The 17,496-nt window shown below is 44.0% G+C and overlaps 1 protein-coding gene across 2 annotated transcripts in view; it reads left to right on the top strand.

The window, feature by feature from the left end:
* Positions 1–17,496, top strand: part of glis1b (GLIS family zinc finger 1b) — a 61,592-nt gene extending 44,096 nt beyond the window's left edge. For both annotated transcript variants that reach the window (XM_029001172.1, XM_029001171.1), the window contains exons 8-11: positions 806–962; positions 15,275–15,435; positions 16,470–16,625; positions 16,759–17,496. In XM_029001172.1, coding sequence (XP_028857005.1) covers positions 806–962; positions 15,275–15,435; positions 16,470–16,625; positions 16,759–16,892 — 608 coding nt within the window. In that variant the 3' untranslated portion in view covers positions 16,893–17,496. The remainder of the gene's footprint in view (positions 1–805; positions 963–15,274; positions 15,436–16,469; positions 16,626–16,758) is intronic.

Genomic DNA, 17,496 nt, shown 5'->3' with positions numbered 1-17,496 from the left:
CGCCATTTCATGTCGAGCCTCTGCTACAGTAGCAGATGTCGGGGCTAAAGGGGAAACCACTTAAGGGCCCTGACTGATGATTTGGGCGTAATGAATCAAGCTTGTAACCATTTCGGAGAGATATCTTATAGGCCCTGTTTTTATCCGAGAGCAGTCGGAGGGGGGACTGCTGGGGAAAAAAAAACGGCACTGTATAGTCGGCACGCCACGTTCCCGCCGGACACTGGAAAAGAAATCACAGTACAGATTCAGAAGGGCTGATTTACAGACCACAGACGGGTTTGTAGCCTCTGAGCAAGACGAGAAGGTAAGGCAGAGTAGTTACCGCTTTATGGCGCATTCAACTGTCGTTTTCACTTGGCGCCGACTTTTTATGGCGCCTTAATCTACGGTGCTGCAATGCTGAGATCAAAGCCAAACGCAACCGATGCTGCTTTAGCCATTACGTGCTCTCGGAGCATCGGAAACCAGTGGGAAGGTATCGTGTGGCCCATAGCTTGTTTTGTTTTGCCGTTTTTCCATTAAACAGTCGAATCTAGAATGCAGGACATGTTAATAGAAAATGCCAATGACCAATTGAAACCATTCAGCGTGCAGCGTGAACTATGCACAAAGCAGCAATTTCCCAAAAGGCCTATGATTGGATCTGCAGTGTCAAAACAACCGCCTGTTGCCATGAAAATTGGTCTGGGTTCGATAGAGGGGGGGTTGGTTCATCTAATTTGGTCAACGTGCGACAAGAGGGACGGAGGACTCCTTGGGTTTATCAGGCACATTTTGTGCATTAGCCTTGTTTGTCTTTCAGGCCTGTTTGCTGGCTCCAGCACGCCGCATCCCGGAGCCACGGTGGAGATGCTCTCTCCTGGCCCCGACCTACCCCCCAGGCAGCCCCGCCTGGACCGTGACATGGGAAGCCCCCACCACCTGTCCCCGATGTCCAGCATGGAGGGCGCACGCGAGGCGTGAGTAGCGATGCCGTCCCGCCATAGTCACATACTGATAAGTGAGCTTTAGGAGTAGGGTACGAGAAGACATCAGCTGTAAGCTGAAAAGCTGTTCTTGTTTAAAAGAAAGGCGCAAAGAGCGTTGCGAAGATCCCAAATCCTCAGGATAGATATGTGTGAAGAGTCCTGGATGAGGTCAGTCTGGGATGACCCTTCTTTAAACTCGAGCTGGTCAGCCCCGCTCCTCTCTCTGGGCTCAGCTGACACTGTAGATGACAGGAAGATGCTGACTCATATTTGGCTCCACTATCGTACTTTCTGAGGACAGGGATCTGCACTGATTTATTCAGTTTGTCACAAACAGCCTGTGAATGTTGAGTTCGGGGACTAACCGGAGTGGGATTTTATATATTTTTTAAAAAACGGTCCACACAGGCTGTGGCTTATTGTGGGTGTTGTTTTTTGGCAACTTTTCTATAAAAAAAAGCTATGTATCTCTTTCTCTTTCTCTCAAGCAGAATAATAGTTTTCACAATACATGCTTTTAACAGGTTTTCTGCTCAGTTTCTAGGTTACGGAGTCCATTTGTTTTAACTGCAGGCCTCATTTACATCCTCATTTCAACTTACACATTGCTATAGGCTCTGTGGTGAACCCCAGGATATTTATCAAGCCTACACAGTTTAACCTCATGCCACTTTATTACAGTGTGGAGTATTTTTACCCTGAACAGCACATGTTTTCGCGTTTAGCTGCAGCATGTAGAAGACCCTGCTGATTCACAGACAAGGATCTGTGTCCTGTGTGTGTCGGATTATGGATTCTGTTTTTAGCCCTCTCTGTGGCTTGTGTTCACTTTCATTCAGATCACAGCAGTTTGTTGGATGAAGGTGTGTTTTCTATTAAACGCTCCCCAAAGAACGAACTCAACGGAACTGCGGAGCCCATGTGTCATCAGCAGGTTGTATGTGGTGAAGAATGTAATGCTGAAAACCATGATAGGGCCGGATGGAAAATGCATTCAATCATCTTAAATGTTCAGCTTTTCCTGGCTGAATAGGTCTTGTCCTGAAGGGTTAAAACTGGCAGAATTGGTTGTTATAGAAAGTAGAGCAATGGCACAGTGCAGAGCTCCAGCACAAACACTTTGGATACCTTGAGACCTGCTGGAGCAGCTGCTGAGTCGTCATGTACAATAATTTTAGATGTTTCTGGAAGGCGGTATGATTTTCCAGTGCTTTTTTTAAAAATGCATTAAGTGAAACTGCAAAAAATTAGCCGCTGGGCTTAGATGTGGACAGACAATTGGAGCAGAACGAAGCCTGAAAAGGGTAACGCCACAGCCTAGAGGACACTCACGTTACTGTAGTTGACCACGATCCAAGGTCAAAATGACATTTTGGAAGCAGGACAGTGACGGACAGTTTTTCAGTTCGCCCACCCAAAACAAATCCGCTTCTGGCCTCTGATTACGTAGCGTTTCGACGAGCGTTCAGGTTTTATGACTCGAGATGTCTGATGAAAAGGTACAGATTTGTATATATGTAACTCGTCGACTAATCTTGTAGATACTGCTGCCAGGACCTTTAACAAGTTAGGTATGAACTGTCGACTCGCATTGGCATTCAATTTGCGCGTCTAAAGCGTTGAGTGCGCTGCCGTCAGCCAAAGTCAATATGAGCGCCGCAGCTGTTTTTCCCAAATGGTTTAGCGGGACATTAAACATTTTGACAAAATTATCTAACTAGCCCAGCTCTGGTGAAACCGCCTCTGACCTCACTGCTAAATGTGTTTACACTGGCTGCAGCCTGCCATTTAGACTCATTTTACTTTGTAAATATGCGTGTCATTTTTGAAGCTAATATAGAAATATGCCAGTGAAAATATAGATTTTTTTTTTTTTTTTGCACACTGTGCAGTGTGTACAGTCCGTATTGAGGATTAAACTCTCAGAGGGTGCAGTACATGGAATGAAGGATATACTGTATGCTCATCCTGACTCAAGGTGGATGGAAGCACATATGATCCAGCTGGCCAAATGCCTTTTGCAATACTCACACAAATCTTTGAAATAATCGTGCGACGTTCATGTCAGCTCACCAAACGCTCTTTTTTTGTTACTGATATTGCTCGACTTATTATTTATTATATTATTATATAGAGAATATTAGTGTTTGTTTGCCATTCTCTTTGGAGGTGCAACATTCACTGTACTTCAAGAAAGTGACCACATTTCTCTACTGACAAAATGCATTAAAAAAACTAGGTAGTAGCCTAGTGGGTAACACACTCGCCTCCAGAAGAACCAGAAGACCTGGGTTCGAATCCCACTTACTACCATTGTGTCCCTGAGCAAGACACTTAACCCTAAGTTGCTCCAGGGGGACTGTCCCTGTAACTACTGATTGTAAGTCGCTCTGGATAAGGGCGTCTGATAAATGCTGAAAATGTAAAAAAAACATTTTAAAAATCAACACAAATTTGTTGCAATAATATTCAGATGTTTCTTTTTGATGAGTCCATATCTACTCAGTCTGTAAGTCCTCAATTTCCCGGGGAGACTAAAGTTGGAGCTTTTGAAGTCTGCGGCAGCTTCAGGACAGTTTAGATATGGGCCTGAGGACTACAGGAACGAAGCCCATCTCTCAGGAGCGGCTTTAGACCACTAAACAGAAACAGGAACGTTCCCACTGTCCAGTGCCAATCCAGCTCCTGCGATCCATCACAGGGGTTTAGCAGAGGCCTGAGAGACAGGCGCAGGATGCAGGGTCCCAAGCGGGCTGCCCCAGACAGGTGAAAGAAGATGAATGAGGTCCAAAGCTCCCATCTTCATGAATCTTGGTCCAAGGCATTGTTCTGTTTCTCCTCCAGCCACCTCATCCTCTAATCCTGCTGGGTAAGACCTCAGTGGCAGTGATTGTGGTGAATTGCCAATGCTGATATCATGTCAGCTGTGGTTGAACTTTCAGGTTCTTTATTGAAAACTTCTCTTCAAAAACCCATTATTGGAAAGACATGTACGGCAACAATATGGCATATACATATTTATAGCACAATAATTAGCTTTCTTGCCTTAATTCCTGATATAGTAGCCTCTGTTCCACAGACCATCCAGATCCTGGGATCTTAAACTGTGGTGCAGGTTCTCCCCCCTAGTGGTAGACCAGGAGCCTCTGAGATTGTTGTTAGTATTCGATATAGTTATTATTCCTAATATCTTCCGTGTAGTACAGTTAATATGATGTGTAATCTAGTTAATTTGGCCTGTTTTTATCATCATGACAAGTTTGAGAACCACTGATCTAGATGGAGTTCTCAAAACAGTTCATTCATATGTTGTCATGCTGGGGCTTGGATAAACCTGCCAGCCTGACTGCATGTTGTCATTAAAAAAATACAGGAATGAACCAAAGAAATTTCGAATTTGTGAGCCGACATGACAGCTGGTATTTGTTGCTCTGATTGTGGTTCATCGAGGGCTGGCTATGTCTCGTGCCTGACTGTTCCTCATGGTGTTTCCCATGTCTCAGCCCCCTGGGGTCATTAGTCATACCGTTGTAGGGGGAGTCGGGCCTGAAAAGGCCTTGTTGGTTGAGCTGGATGGAGCTTGTAAAGTGTGAGGGTGATGAGCATATGTCTATGGCGGTGGCGCGGGGGGAGCATGGTTTATAATCCATATGAAAAATTCCCCTCATTCCTTGGGCCTGAGCGTGAGGCAGCTGGCAGTGATTATCTCATGATTCACTTTAGCTGCACATAGAGGCTGCTTGTAAAAATATGAACAGTATAACTGTTTCCTGAGTTTGTGCTGACAGCAGCTCCCTGGGGAGCGCGCTCTCCACAGAAACACATGGGCGCGCGCCGGGGCCGGAATTATCCACGCTCACTGGCAACATGGGCCAGCGCCAGCACTGTGACCGTTCGTCCGAATGCAGTGACAACATTGCTGCAACCTTTTTGCTCCTGTGGCTTGTATGTGAAGACACATTGCTTAAGGCCAAGAAGTCATTATTATTTTGTCGTAGTTTAATGATGAGATAAGGCTTTTTGTAAATTAAATCATAAAAGCCAAAGCCTTACAAAAGCAGAATACATATTTTAATTATTACCTAATTTGATGTACAGCTTTAGTTTCAAGACCCACATTCATGTAGCTGGCTTGTCATATTAAATATTCACCTGTTCCAATGTCTGAATTGGCCTTGAACCAAGATAAGCTAAAAACTGGCAGAGTGTTACACAGTGTTGAGTGCAGTGCAGTGAGAAAAATCTGGTGCAATATCTGTTACCTGATTTAAAAAAATCTCAGTAAGTAAAAATTCAATCTGAGAGGCAGACCTAAAATCCGGATGTGCCATGTTCATGGCTGAGCAAAACATTTAGATGCTCTTAGGGGCATGAAGAATAGTGGGCCATGCATTCCGGCCAAGAATGTGGAAAGGGGGCTTCATCATGGTTTATGTCACTATGTCACTATCATGACTTACCCATCACGGTTTATGTCACTATCACAGCCTACCATCATGGTTTAGCTCACTATGTCACTATCATGACTTACCCATCACAGTTCATTTCACTGTCACTATCACGACTTACCCATCACAGTTTATTTCACTTTGTCACTATCATGGCTTACCCATCATATTAATGTCACTGTCTCTATAGTGGCTTACCCATTACAGTTTATGTCACTTTGTCACAATCACGGCTTACTCATCACAATTTATGTCACAATGTCACTATCATGGATTACCCATTGCAGTTTATGTCACTTTGTCACTATCATGGCTTACCAATCATGCTTTATGTCACTATGTCTCTATAACAGCTAACCCATTGTAGTTTATGTCACTTTGTCATTATCAGGGCATACCTATCATGCTTTAAGTCACTATGTCTTCATAACTGCTTATCCATTACAGTTTATGGCACTATGTCACAATCACAGCTTACTCATCACAGTTTTACCACAAGACTCTCTTGTCAATTCTGAAGGCTTGGAATTCAGGGCTCAGCATGGCAGTGGTTTGCTTCCTACCTTGATGAGCGATCTTACCAAGTGACTTGGAAAGGATCCACCTCTACCTCATATAGACTCTCCACTGGTGTCCCTCAAGGCTTGGTGCTAGGTCCTCTCCTTTTCTCCCTCTACACGAGATCACTTGGTGAGGTCATTTCCTCACATGGATTATCCTACCACTGCTATGCTGACGACACACAACTCCTCTTCTCCTTTGCTCCCTCTGATCTACATGCTGCTTCCAAAATCTTCTTGTTGTCAAACTTGTGTACATAATCTACAACAGAGTGAATAAAAAGATGTATTTGGGGTTGGGGTCCTAGTGAACCGGAATTGATCACTTCATCGATGGTAACTTGAAAGCACGTTGTAAGTCGCTCTGGATAAGGGTGTCTGCCAAATGCTGTAAATGTAAATGTTATGTCACTATGTCACGATGATGGCTTACCCATCACACTTTATGTCACTATGTCATTATCATGGCTTACTCATCACGCTTTATGTCACTATGTCACAATCACGGCTTACTCGTCACAGTTTGGGTGCCTTGAACCCAAGTCTGATGTCAGGTGCTTTGTGGCAATGCACATTGTGAAAATGCGCTGTGTACATAAACATGGATTTACAGTTTTTCTGTTTTCTTCTCTTTTTCTCATTTTTTGAAACAGAAATTATATTGTTATATATTACAGTATAACCACATTATGCACAACATTAGAGCTCACTAGCAAAAGTTCATATCTCTCCCAAAAGTGTTCACACAAGCTTCATAACTAGATTCCTTTCCCATATAAAGAGTCAGTACCATCAAAATCTCAAAGATATTTCTCAATTGCTTTGACTCATTCGCATTCACTTAGTGCTTTTACCAAAATTACCTGGATGGTGCAGCACAACGCCATATCTCTCCCATATCTGCAACTCATATCTCTCCCAAAACAGTTTACTCGTATGTCAAAACTAAATTCCTTTCACATGTAAATAGTCAGTGCCCCCAAAATGCAGCGTTCCTTTGGCATTCTGTATGCACTGCTAGTCAAAATAGCTAGATTTTTTTTTCACTGCGAAAGAAGTCTAGCTAACAGAATATAATTATGTATGAAACTGAAAAAAAACTATTTTACAGTAAGAAGGACCGTGGTGGCCAGGCAGCTGAAGAAGTGGTCCCGTGATTAGAAGAATGTTGGACTGACAAGGTGCCACTGAGCAAAGTATTTTCCACACAGACTTCAAGATTCAAGATTGGTTTATTGTCAGTACAAAAGTAATACACAGTATATAGTGTATTGAAATAATGTTTCACACAGACCCCCCCCCCCCCCCCCCCCATAGTGCAATCATAAATGAAAAAAATTATATGTATATAGGCACTAAACTAAACTATACAAATAAAAACTAAAGTTTAAATACTGTACGGGTTTCTGTACAGGAGAAAAGTAAAACCAAATATTACACTTTTATGTCTTTAACATAAAATATGTGTAACAGGTCGGGTGAACGTGTGCAAATGAGTGAAAGTCAATATATAAAGATAAAAAAAAAAAGAGTCCAGAGTGATTGAAAGTGAAAGTGCTGGAGTGTATTGGAGTTCTATGTAGCCTGTGGGAAGAAGCTCCTCCTCATTCTCTCTGTGTTGGACTTCAGGGAGCGAAAGCGCTTCCCTGATCGCAGCAGAGAGAACAGTCCATTGTTGGGGTGGCTGAGGTCCTTCATTATCTTCCTGACCCTGGTCCAGCACCATTTGCTGTAGGCTGATTGAAGGTAGGGAGCTTGGTAAAGACGATGCATTTGGCTGATCAAACCACCCTCTGTAGGGCTCGCCTGTACTGCATGGTGCTGATCCTGAACCAGATTGAGATGTTTCCTGTCAGGATGCTCTCTATGGTGCAGGAGTAGAAGTTCCTGAGCACCTTTGATTGCAGTCTAAAGTCTCTCAGGTGTCTGAGGTGGTAGAGACTCTGCCGGGCCTTTTCCACCATGGTGTTGATGTGACAGGACCATGACAGGTCCACCGAGGTAACGGAAACGGTCCACTCTCTCCACTGGGCTCCTGTTGATGACAGGGGTCTGGTAGGTCCTCTCCTTCTTGGTACTGAAGTCCACTATTAACTCCTTAGTCTTGCTGATGTTCAGGTCCTCTGGAACCAATTCTCCAGATTTCCAACCTCCTCCAGGTAGGCCGCCTTGTCGCTGTCAGAGATCACGCCCACCACGACGGTGTCATCTTGATGATGGTGGTGGAGTTTGTAGTGGCTGCACAGTTGTATGTGTACAGGGAGTACAGCAGGGGGCTCAAAACACAGCCCTGGTGGGCTCCAGTGCTCAGAGTGATGGAGGCTGAGACATGTCCGCCCATCCTTACTGCCTGTGGTCTCCCGGTTAGGAAGTTGGAGATCCACTGACAGATAGATGAGCTGAGTCCCAGGTGCTCCAGCTTGGTGGTGAGTGTGGAAGGGATTATTGTGTTAAATGCGGAACTATAGTCAATGAAAAGCATTTTAACATAATTTCCCTTCCGAGTGTCCAGGTGGGTGAGTGCTGTGTGGAGGAGATGTGAGATGGCATCGTCTGTACTTCGATTGGGTCGGTAGGCAAACTGTAGTGGGTCGAGTGGGTCTGGTAATGAAGAAGAAATGATCCAGCCGTTCAAAGATCTTCAGCACTACTGAGGTGAGGGTTACAGTGTAGTTGTTGTTGACGGAGACACGATGGGGATTCTTTGGGACCAGAACAATGATGGATATCAATGATGGACACGTCCTCGTTCATCATACCGGATGTTGGTGCTTTATAGTCCGTTATTGTCCTTAGTCCCTGCCACAGGCTCCTAAAGTCGCTCTGTTCGAATTGTGACTCCAGTATTTCCCTGTAACGCTGCTTTGCCTCCTTCACCGCTTTCCTTATGCTGTACGACGCAGTCTTATAAGCTTATAAGCTTTTAAAAAGCCTTAAACAGGCCCCAGGTGATGTTTCCAACTGATGCCAATCCTGACAGAGCCCCCCCTCCAAGGGCTACATCCATGGAGCACCAGCAGTACAATCAGCAGATTGGCCCCCTGACATGGTCCTGCATGGCGGCTCGGTCCCCGACGTGGTCCTGCATGACGTCCCTGGTCCCTCAGGCTGGCACCCCAACATTGTCCCACATGGTGGCCTCAGTCCCTCAGGCTGGCTCCCCAGCATTGTCCTGCATGGTGGCCCCGGTCTCTCAGGCTGCCTCCCTAACATTGTCCCGCATGGCGGCTTGGTCCCATAGGCTTGGCCCCCGATGCGGTCCTGCATGGCGCCCCGTGCGCTTAGGCTGGCTCCCTGGCAGTGTGAGCAGTTTCTCTCCCTGCACCGCGAAGGGGAGGTGGTCCCGGACCCTCTGTTCACTGCACCCCAGGCTGGTGCATTATGGCCACATGCAGCCCCTCTAGCTTCACATCCCTGGTGCCAGTTTGGGGGCTTCCTTCCCCTTCCCCTTCCCCTCAGGAGGAGCCCCCAACCCGAACTGCACCCCCCCAAAAAATGTATACAGTATTCTGTACAAAACATAAATACAAAAAAACAAGATTATATCTTGTCTACAGTAAATTACGTTTCACAACTACAGTAACACTTTCACTGGTTGCTGTCATCACCCTCCATCTCCTGGCCACCATCCTCAACCTCCTGGCCCTCCATGATCTGCTCTTTGTTTGGCCATAGATTTTCATCCACATTGCAACAAATATTTTTCCTTGTGATGCAGTGGGGGAAGAAACAGTGCGAATGTCTCAGCCATTCCCTACACTGATCCCCTGTTGCATTGAGCAGGGACCTCTGGTCTAGAACCAGATATGAGCATCCTTGGATGGTTAGTTTCATTCCCTTCTAATGCCATTTTTACAATAGAGGAAAAAGATCTAATCAGTCATTGAGGAGTCATACACAACAGTTCAATATAGCCTGCTATTGGCCACTACTCCATTGGTTCCAAACCTGCAAAGGTACTGAGATACTGATAGAGTTGACATTTGACAAGACAATATGACATCTTGAAGGATTGCATCACAGATCTGTCTCAATGTGATAGCACTATTTGCAATGTCTCTTGTTCAGGTCTCTTGTTCTTGTTGCTCATTTAGAAGTTTTTCCTCTGCCACCCATGTAACGTTGTCATCCAATCCTAGACATAGAAGGTATGACAATTTGTACTGTATGCCCCATGTATTTGTTACAAAATGAGTTATCAATGTAACTGTATTGCTGTTTTACACTCACACCAGCATAGTTTATACATGTCTTGCTTTAAATTATGTACAGTACTGTTTACTCTAATGTCTCCTATACAATAATTCAATTTTTGACTGATTACACTTGTGATATACTTGTTTTCCCGGCGAAATGTTTGGATGATGGAGGAGACTGTAGACCGAGGCACATTAGGCTGCACTCGGCGACCTGCCTGTGCCATTGCGAGGTGATGGTTGATAACATCACCCAAATTTAATCCAGGACAGCATGATGTCTTCATCCTTGACCTCTTCCCCCTATCCCACCACCACAAATACTCACTCCTCCTCCTTCTTCTTCCTCCTTTTTTTTCCTTCCTTCCTTTTTCATGTACTTGGTGAATTACCTCCATGTTCATACTGCAAATGGTACTGGCCCTGGTCAAGCTCTATGAATATACATTTACATTTACATTTAAGGCATTTGGCAGATGCCCTTATCCAGAGAGACTTACAATGTGCTTTCAAGTTACCATGATCAGTTCTGGTTCATTAGGAACCCCAACTATGAATACAATCTTTTTATTCACTGTTGTTTTAGATTCTGTACACAAGTTTACAAGTTAATCTAAATGTTCTCTAAAGAGGAAGGTCTTGAGCTGCCTTTTGAAAATACTCAGTGACTGAGCTGTTCTGACTTCAAGGGGAAGTTCATTCCACCACCGAGGGGCCAAGACAGAGAAGAGTCTAGATGAATGTCTTCCTTTTACCTTTAGCGATGGGGGGACCAAGCGAGCAGTACTAGAGGCTTGGAGTATACGAGGTGCAGTGCGAGGTATAATAAGGGCTGTGAGGTAGGATGGTGCTACTCCATGTTTGGCTTTGTAGGCCAACATCAGTATTTTGAATCTGATGCGTGCAGCTACTGGGAGCCAGTGGAGGGAATGTAGCAGGGGGGTGGTGTGGGAGATTTTGGGAAGGTTGAAGATCAGTTGTGCTGCTGCATTTTGTATTAGTTGTAGAGGTTGGATGGAAACTAGAGGTAGACCAGCTAGAAGGGAGTTACTGATGACTGTAGTCATGAGATTACTAAAGATCTGGTGTATCTGGTGGCCTGTGTTGACAGATAAGGGAGGATTTGTCTGATATTGTAGAGAATGAATCTACATGAGGACGAAAGACTGCTGATGTGAGTCGAGATGTAGAGTTGGTTGTCTATTGTTACTCCAAGGTTGCATGCTGTTGTAGAAAGAGAGAGCTGTGAGTTGTCCAGGTAAATAGCAAGATCCTGATCTTTATACATTGAATCTGCTGGAATGAATATTAGTTCAGTTTTGGTGGAATTGACTTTGAGGTGATGGGTTGCCATCCAAGATGAGATGTCTGTTAGACATGCAAAGATTTTGGAAGCAGCATGTAGATCAGAGGGAGGAAAAGAGAATATGAGTTGTGTGTCATCGGCATAGCAGTGGTAGGATAATCCATGTGAGGAAATGACCTCACCAAGTGATCTCGTGTAGAGTGAGAAAAGGAGAGGACCTAGCACTGAGCCTTGAGGGACACCCGTGGAGAGTCTATGTGAGCCAGAGGTGGATCCTTTCCAAGTCACTTGGTAAGATCGCTCATCAAGGTAGGAAGCCATGCTGAGCCCAGAATTCCAAGCCTCTTCAGGATTGACGAGAGTCTTGTGGTTAACTGTGTCAAATGCTGCACAGGGGTCGAGGAGAATAAGACCCGATGACAGTTTTGCCAATCTGGCCACATGTAGCTTCTCAGAAATAACCAAAAGGGCAGTCTCAGTAGAATGAGCTGTTCTGAAGCCAAACTGGTAAGGATCCAGGAGGTTGTTCTGTGTCAGATGAAATGATAGCTGATTGTAGACACATCACTCAGGGATTTTACAAATAAATGAGAGGAGAGAGACTAGTTGGTAATTGTTGATATCTGTAGGATCAGCAGTGGGTTTCTTTAGGATTGGAAGAACCCTGGCTGTTTTAAAGGCAGATGGTACATGGCCAGATATGATTGAGCTGTTTATGATACAAGAAATGAAAGGGATGAGGTCAGGTATGATGTTTTGGAGCATTGCGGAAGGGATTGGATCTACTGGACAGGTGGTTGGATTGCCTGTAGATATAATCTGAATGATTTCATCAGATGTGAGCTTGGAAAATTGATTTAGAGAAGTTGTAGAATTTTCAGAGGGTAGAGTAGGATTTGTGGTGGAGAAGGTCTCACAGATTTTTTCAGTCTTCCCTGTGAAGAAGTTGGCAAAATCATCAGCAGTTAGGGAGGACGGGGTAGTGGAGGGTTGAGTAGAGATGAGAATATGTTGTGGAGTTTTTGAGGGTCGTGGGCAGAGGCTTCCAGTTTTGCCTTGTAGAAAGCAGTTTTAGCAGTAGTAAGGTTAGTGGAAAATTTGCATAGAAGATTCTGGTCTGAGTCAAGCTGTGATTTCTTGTATTTTCTCTCGAAGTACTCTTTGATCGCTGCGCAATGTATCAGAGAGCCAGGGTGCAGGGGGAGAAGTCCTTTTGGGTTTTGTTGATAGAGGACAGAGGTGATCCATGGAAAGGGAAAGTGAGTTGAGGAAAGAGTTAGTGGCTGTCTCTAGTGGTAAGGAGAAGAATGCAGGAAGATACAGATGAATGTGAGACAGTGTGAAGGTTGTGTCGAATGAATGTTGGATGGGGATAGTTGTGAATCCTGTAGGTAGAGTGAGTGTGAATGTCAGGAAGTGGTGGTCAGAGATGTGAAGGGGAGTGGAAGAAAGACGTTGGAGAAGGATGACTGGAGACCAGGTCCAGGACATTCCCTCCTTTGTGTGTGGGAGAGATGTTGCTGTTGGTCAAGGAAAAAGAGTGGAGAAGGAGGATGATTGGAGTTTGGCTAGTGGAAGGTTGAAGTCACCAAGGAGAGTTAGGGGGGTGACTAAGGAGAAAATGCTGAGCAGAGTATCCAATTCATCAATAAAGGTCCCAAGTGGCCCTGGAGGGCGATATAAGACAATGAGAAGGATATTCACTGGAGAAGAAACTGAGACTGCATGGAATTCGAAAGAAGAAATATTAAGATGTGTGAGAGGCATTGGTGTGAAGGACCAATTTCTTGATATTAAAAGGCCAGTACCCCCTCCTCTTCCAGTTTTTCTAGGAGTGTGGGAGAATGTGTAGGCAGAAGAGAGGGCAGCAGGTGTAGCTGTGTTCTGAGGGGATATCCAGGTCTCTGTTAGAGCCAGGAAGTCTAGGGAGAGTAGTGAGGCCAGAAATAAAGGGGTGGTTTTAGCCTAGTGGGTAAGACACTCACCTGTGAACCAGGAGACCCAGGTTCAAATCCCACTTACTACCATTGTGTCACTGAGCAAGACACTTAACCTTAAGTTGCTCCAGGGAGACTGTCCCTGTAACTAGGTAAATCACTCTGGATAAGGGCATGTGGTAAATGTAAAGTCAGCTTTTTTAACAGCAGATAGACAGTTCCAGAGCCCACCTACCACACTTGTTTGAAAAGTAGATGACAGGGTGGGGTAGATGAGATTGTTTGTAACAGAGCCTCTGCAACGTGAGTACGTTTTCCTAGGCCTGTAAGAGATAGTTACTGGAATAGGTTTCAGACACATTGCCCCTGTGAAGTAACAGGCTAAATGGAAAAGGAGGATTAAGGAAAGATGGCAGGTTTGGATTTGACAGCTGTTGCTTTACCGCTACAGACTTAGTCTATAGTGAAGGAGTGACCTTCACTATAAATCCCTAAGTCCTGCCCCCTTATTTACACCTCAGGGAACCCGAAACTATCAGTGATTGACCAGCTGCACAAGATAGTGACGACAACACTAAGTGCTGCTTAAACACAATCTACCTTTCAATACAGACCACACAATTGATAGTTCTACACAGTCCTACAGCTGAGCTTACAGACAGTAAACAAAGTCTAGAATGTAATTTCTGTTTCAAGAAATGAACCAAACCAATGAAAAAAAAACTGTAATTGATTGATATTATATTTATATATTGTGTATTATAAATGTTTGTTCTGAGGTTTCTCAAAGAAAAAAAATATGGAACAACATACTGTAATGATAAGGGGAGACAATATTTTAACTCGACAAGGCTCTGAATCCAAATAATCTGTTCAATACACAATTTTTACCTGGGATAGGACGTGTCTGTAAACTTCAGGAACTTCATTGCCTACTCTTATTCGTGGCTATTGTGAGGTGTCATAATACGCATAAAACATTTTCACTGATAAGTATCTGATGTACAAATGTATACCATGAATACTAGCAGGACATGTGGGTAGAAATTCTGCAATAAATTTAGATTTAATTACAGATGCCATTTCCCTGTCTCTGTTATTTTTTAATCTCGCTCCACACCCAATCACTGCTGCTTGCATGTTTCTCTATTGCCTTAGTCATCCCCTAATGGCTGAGTCCAGCATCTGTTTGTCATAATTCCGCTTGAAAAGGGCAATTCATTCGGTTTGTTTTTGTTTTCTATTTTCCCCGAAATGTGGTATGCTTAATGCAAAGTGTGAGCCTTTGTTGTGTGAAATGAATGACAAGAGCCCTGGATGGGCCGAGGACTTCACAGAGCTATCTGGTCGACGCGGAGAGCCGCGCAGCTTTGCATATCTGAAGCTTGTGACAGCTGTATCTAATGCTGCTAACAAAGCCTTATTGATTTAATCACAGCACTGAGGCTTATGAAGAAGCTAGTGTAACTTCCCCCGGGCCATGAGCCTCTATTATGTAGCATGTATTCGTACCATCTGGAGGAAAAAAAAAGATCATTTCACAAAAAGTACAGTCATGTCTCTGATCAAAACCATCCTTGCTATTTTCTGACATAATGAAGAGGGGTTAATGGATAAAGTATTATAAACAAAGGCAAGAGGGGTCTCTGCCGCAGATGACATTAACTAATTCAACCATTAAACAAACTCTCAGGAGGAGCAGGAAGCATGTAGAAAGCAGCTTGTTTCCCTGTATCACATGCCACGTGAAGGGAAGATCCTCAGTTGACCCCTACAGACCACCTCTAAATCACTCTGTAGATCCTGTAGCACCATCGGAGAACCTGCAGATGTTCACATGTCCTGTTCCTGTGCAGCTTGTCCGGTCCTCTCCTGTCCCCTGGCATCAGCCCAATGAAGAGCGCTGCCAGCCCCCCACCGTCACTGGACAAGCAGCAGAGCTCCTCGGCCAACCAGCAGCAGCTCTACACCCACCACAAGCCCTACACCCACTTCCACAACCTGCCTGCAGGTGAAGGTCAGTCCGCTCTTGCACTTTATTACATGCATTTTTATTGGACAGGTTGATTTTCTAATTGACTTCTTTTCAAAAACTGACAATTAAGACCGATACAAATGTATTTTATTCTGTTATGACATGTTAAGGGAATGGAATAAATGCACAGTGGGGGTCTGGTGTAAATGGGATAAATGAGGCATAAATGAATGTTCATGTACATTCTTAACCTTTTGGCTTCATGGCTTTAAAGACGCTCTTTTCCTCTTCTAAATCTAAATGCAGTTTCAGCTCAGAAAATTATTTAATGCAATAAAGCCTGAGGGTTACTGTTACGGCGTGGCCTTGATAAAATGTCTATAAAAAATGGCAGCAGAATACTGATATACCATATGAGTAATAATCATCATCATCATCATTTTCATCAAATATATATATCAATATCAGGTCACTGACAAATGTAGGTTACTTAGAAATGTGGCAAAGCATGATGAAAGCCCACCTTGGCACCATCACCAATAAAAGTCAAATGGAGTGAACTCTTATGGACATCATATTAAACCGCTAGAATGGGTCAGGTTGGTGGCAGGCCTGATGTAGAGACTCTATACTGTATTTTACTCTAGTTTGTGCTAGAAAAAAAAGCTTTATTATCTGATATATGCAGAAAATCACGAATGGGCAGTTTTTGGTTCGTGGATTAAGCTTAGTTCTAGAATATACACATCTTTTAGTTCATGAATGGGAAACTGACATAATCTTCATAATCATAATCTTTTCTGCATACATCAGATAGTAAAACCTTTTTAAGTCTCTAGTTAGTCAGAAGGTTGCCTGATCCGTCCCCACACACTGCTCCCTTGGCCCCTGTCATGGCTGCCCACTGCTCACTAAGGATGATGGGTCAACATTTCGTTGTGCGCACCGTGTGCTGTGCTGCAGTGTGTCACAATGACAGTCACTTCAATAAAAAACAATCACAAGCATTTGGCATTTTTCAGCCGTTAAACAAAGTTTTCCTAAAAGCCCTGTCTGTTTCTTGTTTCTCTTTGTAGATTACAGGGGCAACTTCCAGAGCTGCTTCCATTTTGGAGACAATTACAGAATGGAACAGTCTATCAGCAGCGTTCATTTGGCAGGGGAGACACAAGGCTTCGGTTCACACCAACACAACGGGTTTCACATGACCAGCTCGGCAAGCTCCTCCACAGGTAAGCCTAATAACCTGAATTAGGTCTGTACAAGAACAATAAAAAGAGCATCGTCGACAAATCAGCTTTTGGTTCTGCTTTCTTGTGTTGAAACTCATGGTTCATCTTGCATATTCACTCCTTGCTTATTCAGGATTTAGCTTGGTCCCGGACACCCAGGGTTCAGGTTGCCAGTTCTCTCCTGGCCCAGAGGAGAGTGTCTTTTTTCAGGTGGGCGGCTTTGAGCGTAACCTGAGCCAGATGTCTTCTGTGTACACAGAGACATAAGAAGCGTCAGCCTGGACTCAGAGTTACCAATGTCCTCCAAAAGTTCTGGTCCCTCTGCATCCCTCAGACTGTTTCATAGAAGAGGTAACCCAATGGCAGTTATTTACAGTCAGCTGTAGTGGACAGTTGGTGAGGACAGCAGGTTAAAGACAACATTTTGAATCCCCAGTCTGCTCCAACACATCTGAATACGTCTTCAATTAAGAGACAATGCACAAACTTTAATTCATTCCCCCCACCTCGATACACCACTGGCTACTAGTGTAGAAAACCATAGAATGAAATATTTAGTTTTGCCGTGTTTGTCAGTGTATTGTCTAGTTTTTTTCTGGATTTGTTTGCCTTTGTTACTCCTTTGTGATAGAGGAATCAGGCTTCATGAGACACTTTGAACAGGAACTGAGAACTGCATGTTCTGCCTCGTGGATCTTCTGCATGTGTCAGGGGTTTTAAATGGCTGCTCTTCTACAGTATTATTTAGGAAATACAGGATACTGATTTTTTCATTTACACCAGAGGCACTTAAATGAGACTTATTATTGAAGCCCCTTTTGGACTAAAATCTAGGAACGATACAGAATACTACAAGCATCCATTTGTGGTT

Source organism: Denticeps clupeoides, chromosome 13, assembly GCF_900700375.1.
Source record: "Denticeps clupeoides chromosome 13, fDenClu1.1, whole genome shotgun sequence".
In the NCBI taxonomy this organism is placed as follows: domain Eukaryota; kingdom Metazoa; phylum Chordata; class Actinopteri; order Clupeiformes; family Denticipitidae; genus Denticeps; species Denticeps clupeoides.
This window is presented reverse-complemented; position numbering and strand designations above follow the sequence as displayed.